At 43.3% G+C, this 6,722-nt stretch overlaps 1 protein-coding gene across 8 annotated transcripts in view; it reads right to left on the bottom strand.

The window, feature by feature from the left end:
* Positions 1–6,722, bottom strand: part of NAA20 (N(alpha)-acetyltransferase 20, NatB catalytic subunit) — an 8,444-nt gene that overhangs the window by 1,495 nt on the left and 227 nt on the right. For 2 of the 8 annotated variants that reach the window (XM_010574916.1, XM_010574915.1), the window contains 5 exons: positions 6,633–6,657; positions 6,454–6,544; positions 4,671–4,806; positions 3,523–3,668; positions 1,772–2,104 (listed from right to left, as the gene is read on the bottom strand). In XM_010574916.1, the coding sequence (XP_010573218.1) occupies positions 2,019–2,104; positions 3,523–3,668; positions 4,671–4,806; positions 6,454–6,544; positions 6,633–6,657 (484 nt within the window). In that variant the 3' untranslated portion in view covers positions 1,772–2,018. Of the gene's footprint in view, positions 1–704; positions 967–1,771; positions 2,105–3,522; positions 3,669–4,670; positions 4,807–6,453; positions 6,545–6,632; positions 6,658–6,722 lie in introns of those variants that run through there. The other 6 variants (XM_010574917.1, XM_010574919.1, XR_774836.1 and 3 more) reach the window with 6 other exon arrangements.

Genomic DNA, 6,722 nt, shown 5'->3' with positions numbered 1-6,722 from the left:
GGGAGTGGAAGCAGGTCAGAGAAAGAAAAATAAGGACAGGGAACAGGCTGGAGAAAGGAAAAAAAAACCTGGGATGGGCAGCATAACAGAGAGGGATTAAAAAAGAACAGGGGCAGGGAGCGAGACAGAGATACAGTGAGACATGGTGGCACAGAGAGCAGGACAGAGCAACAGAGAATAAAAAAAAGGAGGGAGCATGAGAGAAACTGCGGGGGAGAAGGACAGATAGAAGGACAAAGCAACAGAGGGAAAGAGGGTCAGGGAGCAGGACACTGGTACAGAATGAGAAAAAGAGGGGCAGTGAGCAGGACAGAGCAGTAAAGACACAAGAAGGACAGAGAGACAGACAAAGAGGGAGACAAGGGAGGGGGGAGAGACAGACAGGGGCACGGAGCGGCAGAGAGGGACGGAGAAAAGAGGGATGGGGAGCAGGACAGAGGGTTATAAACAGAAAAGTAAGACAAGAAGGACTGAGGAGCAGACAGAAAGGTACAGGGGAAAAAAGGATGGCGAGATGGAAAAAGAAATAGGGTCAGGGAGCAGGACAAAAGGACAGACAGAGAAAAAGCAGAGGAAGAAGGAAGGAAAGATAAAGATGGGGACAGGGAGTGGGACATACGGAGAGAGAAAAAATAGGACAGAGAACAGGGGAGAGGAACTGAGTTACACAGAGAGATGTGCAGATTGGTACAAAGATGGAGAAAGTAAAAACAGGGACAGGCCAGAGGACCTGCTTCTGACAGCCTGTCACTCTTGATGTCAATTCCATGGCCTCAAAAATGGGACATGGCACAAGACAGAGGAATGAGGGAGTGAAAGAAAAGGCACAGGGAACTTTTTAAAAAAGAATAAAAAACAAAAGAGAGCAAAATAGTAATGGGGAACAGGATAAGGATGGGGAGCAGATAAAACATGTGCAGAACAAGAGAGACAGGACACCAGACAAAGTGAGGAAAAAAGGGAAAGCTGGATACAAGGAAAACAGGAACAAACCCAGTATTTATTACACAGTGTAGCTAATTAAAACACAAATAATCTACCAGCTTGAACAGAAACTGCTCACAATAGTGGCTTAGCCTGTATCTCATCTAAGTTAGCACGTTTCTTGGCAGGGTATGCAGGACTATAAAAACCCGTAATAAAACATGGAGGGAGAAACATAAGATTTGATATTACTTAAGTCTTAATCCCAGTTTGTACGGTCAATTAATACCTTGATCACTGAATTTCATTTCTGCAAATTCTACATTAATCCATGCTTCTCCATTTAAAAAAAAATTTGCATTATCTCAGTGTCAGATATAGGGTTGTTTGAAGATGCTGTGAAGATAAGGAGAGATTTCTCTTTTGCAGGTTCTTTTGAAGTCCTACACTGACTTTGAGCAAGAAGAGTATTAGAAAACAAGAAATCTTTACTGCAGATTATTTCAGCGGACATAGCATGTTAAGCTATGTATGGGTACCCAGAACACAGAATTTGTCTTGAATCTGGTACACGGTGGAGAAAAAGCCTCAACTGCTTTGGTTGTCTGGCTTTTTCAAATCAACAGTGAACCTAAGTTCAGTCCCATGCCTGTGCCATGAAGAGGGAAAAGATATTCCTACATTATGTATAACAGGTTTATTTTCTATGCAAGTATTAATACATTGCCTCCCCCTCCTTGGGTATTGTACAGTATTTTCATTGGTCATGAACTAATGCATCTGAAGAATTTTTACTGTTACTGACTTCAGTTATTTTTGGTTTGAAAGAAAACCAAGAAAACGCCACACGTGAGGTAATTCCATTTTAATAGTCTCCGAATTTCCAATATCTGAAAGGAAAAATAATGTGGTAAGTACAGGAGTATGCAGCCATTACCAACAGAAGCAGGATTAGTAAGCTTCTCAATATTGCTTTTTAATATTTCATGGGGAAAAACACTGAGCCTAAGATTTCTCATCTGTATGTTCTTGGAGGGTGGGGGAAGAAGGAACCTGATGCTCTTAGTAAATTGCCTGAGAATCACAGCTTACAGTTACTCAATGTCTTCTGGTCTCACAGGATGAGGCAGAGGTATAATTGATTTCTTCTCTGTATCTCTGGAAAGAGCTTTTCTCATATCTGTGACAAAAGAAAACAAAAGCTATTATAATAAGGCAGTCATTGCACAATGTCATATTAAGTGAATTCTCTAGTACAATAAGATCATTTTTAATCGAGAAGATTTCATACAATCATAGAGTATCTCAAGTTGGAAAGGACCCATAAGGATCATCAAGTCTAACTCCCTGCTCCTCACGGGACTACCTAAAACTAAACCATATGACTAAGAGCACCGTCCAGACGTTCCTTGTACTCTGACAGGCTTGGTGCTGTGACCACTTCCCTGGGGAGCCTGTTCCAGGGACCGACCACCCACTCAGTGAAGAACCTTTTCCTTATGGCCAGTCTGAACTTCCCCTGATGCAGCTTCATTCCATTTCCTCATGTTCTATCACTCGTCACCAGAGAGAGGAGATCAGCACCTTCCCCCTCTGCTGCCCCCCTTAAGGAAGCTGTAGACTGCAACGAGGTCCCCCCTCAGCCTTCTCTTCTCCAAGCTGAACAAGCCAAGTGACCTCAGCTGCTGCTCCTAAGTCTTGCCCTCGAGACTCTTCACCATCTTGGACACCCTTCTCTGGACACACTAATAGTTTGATGTCCTTAATGTTATTCAGCAGCCATGTTATCAATTGGAATGTAACACTGCATGAAACTCAACTGAACAGAAAGGAAATGGCAGGCTAAAAGGACAAATACATGATTTAAGGCATCTGCAACAATGGTAGCTGTCTGCCTGTAGCTCCTGTATTTCAGAGTACTCCTGCACATCAAATGAATAGTGCAAGAAAATAGAAGATATACAGCATGGGCATTTAACCCTTTGGGGAAGATACTTAAAGGAAAGAAGGTCTAGAAAGAAGCAGCAGCTGCTACCTCAGTTTTGTTAACAGAATTAACATTAACATACTTGAATTTCTGTGTTCCTCCCCTTTTAAATTGAAAATGCCACCCAATTCTTTGCCACTGTTGACCATCGACACTTGTAAATTTGTAGTTAGACATCTGAGAAAAAGAAAGTTTCAAGTCCCTCATATGGGAAGAAATGAGGAAAGCACTGCAATTCCTTCCCCAAATAACATTGGCAAGAAGCCCAGCCACTGGTTGTGAGCATTCCTTGGAAAGAAAAATTAGGTAAGAAACTACATTTTTAACTTTCATGTTACCTACAGGGTAAGTGTCTTTGTACTTACTGATTTATTCTTGTTTCATAGCTTATTTTGCCACAAATGCTACAAAATGTGTAAACTGCAAGATTCAGTTTTGTACTAACAGAATCTTCAGTAGGGAAAGCTATCTAAAGGCATATACAAAGATCCCATTCATCAACAACTATCTGAACTTGTTTCATATTAAAAAAAAAAAAAGCATATAAACCAACCCAGGAACCCTCAACATGAGAATCATTCCATTCAACTTGAGGCAGAACAAGCACTTACCATAAGCATCTTCATCTGGCTCTCCACTGCTAGCAGAGTAGTACTCTAATACAGTCCGGTACACGCTGTAGCCTAGTTGCTTATACATATTTACTGCAACCTGATTTGATACTCTCACAAAAAGATCGACGAAAAATCCACCCTTTCTTTGAAAAAATAAAAACAAAAAAATCACAGTAAGGAATAGCAGGTGAACGTATTTCTAAATAATAATGATAACTTGTAATGAGACCAAGAGCAGGTCTGATGATGAGGTACGCTAATCAAACACTTTTCACACTGTTACAACAGGTGCATTCCTTTACTAAGGGACAAATCCAGTATAGGCACAAATTTCATTTTATTTTTGTCACATGACCATTCTTTTACACCAGCCAGTGGGTTCAGAATTATGAACAGAAAGAAGAGGACAAGCTAAACACCCACAAGCCTCATACCCATAAGAAATTATATTTTTTAAAAAATCCACATTTTAGATTGCATTGGCTTAGGGACTGCATCCTTCAAAGTGCATGGCTGAGGAGAGTGGTGGAATCAGTCACAAAATTCAGTTGCCTAACAGGAGACAGCCCTTCTCCTCACAAAGCAAATTTTTCAGAACTTCATACTATTTTCCGATTTTACCAACTACAGTGGGGTTGCCCTACCAGCATGAGTTGGGGACATTTCTCTGTGGGTTCACTTCATGCTAAATTAAATGTTCTGCAGGTACAAGTAACCAAGCATAAGACAGAAAGTAAGCTAAGATACTGTCTGCCGTACAAAATTTGTTCCCAGATTGTGCCTGAAGGAATCGCACAAAGCCCACAATTACTGAACAAGTATGTTGGAGGCCCTACAGGAAACAGTGCTGATATTTCGTGAAGCTCTTCTCCTGTCAAGAAAATGACCTTTTATACAGTATCTCTACTGGAATTCAGGCTACTTCCTACTCATTCTGGCAAGTTAGCTTTCAGAGAAACCTTAAGATTTTAAATCGCTGAGCAACATTCATAATTTTTGTTCTCTAACCATGGGGAATTTCAGCAAATCAGAACACTACTTAAAGCAAAATTCTGGGTCTGTTTCGTGCAAATCAAACACCGAAGCCATAGAGAGGTGTCTGTAGAAAGATTACTTTAAAAGATAAAGATAAGCATAGTACTCACTTTTCTGAAATTTCTTCCAGTAGTTCCATCAATTTAGCGGCCAAACCCAGCCGTCGAAATTCTGGTGCAACAGAGAGAGCAGTAACGTGTCCATGCCATTCTTCCCTAGCCACAGAGCCTTCTGCTTTACCCATTACTGTGAACATACAGAACATCACCGCAGTAGCACCTTTGAAATAATGCACCACCCACAGCTACACATCTTTACAAAAGAACCAAGCACTGTATAAACAAACATTGTGTCCTGGTTTAAGCCCAGCCAGCAACTAGGCAACACGCAGCTGCTCACTCACTCCCTCCCCTCCCAGAAGGATGGGAAGCAGAATCAGGGGGGAAAAAAAAAAAGTAAAACTTGTGGGTTGAGATAAGAACAATTTAATAACTCAAGTAAAATAAAATTAATACTAACAATAATAATAAAAATATAATAATAATTGTAATGAAAATGAATATAAGAAAATAGTAATTAAAAACCCCAAGAAAAGACAAGTGATGCACAATGCAATTGCTCACCACCGATGCCCGAGCAGCAATCCGCCCCTCCCGGCCAACTCCCCCCAGTTTATATACTGAGCGTGACTTTCTGTGGTATGGAATATCCCTCTGGCTAGTTCAGGTCAGCTGTCCTGGCCACGCTCCCTCCCAGCTTCTGGTACACCTGCTTGCTGGCAGAGCATAGGAAACTGAAAAATCCTTAACTTAGGATAAGCGCTACTTAGCAACAACTACAACATCGGTGTGTTATCAACATTATCCTCACACTAAATCCAAACCACACTGTACCAGCTACTAAGAAGAAAATTAACTCTATCCCAGCCAAAACCAGGACACGTTGCAATGATCGTGGTCAAAGCTCAAACAGGGATGTCTACATTATCATTCTGTGATTCAGCAACCACTAAAAATGTTATTTTGCTCAAGTATTACAGTAGTGTCTTGACTAGTGCAAAAAAATTAATTTTTTTTAAATTCATTGTTTGAGGCATGACTTCCGAATGCAAATTTTAAGCAACTCTTATGAGTCTTTAACTGAGCGGAATTCAGGATCTGACTAAAATAGTGGAGGAACAGAGGGCTAGAAGCCCCAAACTAACCATCCCAGCAACTACTGAAGACTTTTGGTGACTATAGGGGAATAGAGCTTGGGAAGCTTTGCCAATGTGCAACAGAAAGCTAAGGCCCTGTGAACACGGTATGTTTAAGTAAAAAAAAAACGCAAAACGGGGGGGGGGGGGGGAATGTTGTTTTGGGGGACTTCTTTGTAGTTCCTCTCCCTTCTATGCAGAGCCAAACCAGTATTAGTTCACTAATGAATGTTCGTGCTTCCACATGGTACTCTTATAAACACCACAGTCGCTGCTAATAAGCAACTGGTTGGGTACGGAGAAACCTTCTGTACAGCAAAAGCTTTAAGCTTTACTATGTTAAATACTTGATTTCCCAGGTCCCTGCAAAGACCCTTATTCTGCCCCACACCCCCTCCCCAGAAAAGGGGAAAAAAAGCCTGGAAGGACTAAACAAACCAACAGCTCTATGCAGAACGACTGCTGAAGACCACGAATATTCCACAGCAAATAAGCAACTGACGTCCAGACCCAGAACGCTCCCTCACAGGACAGCGCGAAACCCAAGCCCAGCGTTTTTACTCACTGACGACTGACCGCGTGAGAGATCGGAGCCGAGCGCAGGGACCCAATTCCAGGATTACAGACACACACACACGCACGCACACGCACACGGGAGGCCGAGGCGGCTGGAGCACCCGGAGCCGCCCCGCACTCACTGTAACCCATCAGCTCCCCGCCGGGCGCCTCGGCGACGACGAAATACTCGGGCCAGTGGGCCAGGTACTGCAGGTAGAAGGGTATCCCGTACTGGGGCGCTGGGTTAAGGACCAAGCTGTCGCCGCCGCCGCCGCCCGCCCCAGGCCCCGCGCCTCCTCCGCGGCCGCCGGAAGGATACGGTCTCCGTCAGCGGGTCCAGGTTGCTGCGGGGGGGGGGGGGGAGCGCCGGGCGCGCGGGGCGCCGGGCGGGGCCCGGGGGGGCCGAGCG

Source organism: Haliaeetus leucocephalus, unplaced genomic scaffold (genome assembly GCF_000737465.1).
Source record: "Haliaeetus leucocephalus isolate CR32 unplaced genomic scaffold, Haliaeetus_leucocephalus-4.0 Scaffold450, whole genome shotgun sequence".
Lineage (NCBI taxonomy): Eukaryota > Metazoa > Chordata > Aves > Accipitriformes > Accipitridae > Haliaeetus > Haliaeetus leucocephalus.
The sequence above is the reverse complement of the archived record's forward strand: the minus strand, read 5'-3'. Positions and strand labels throughout refer to the sequence as shown.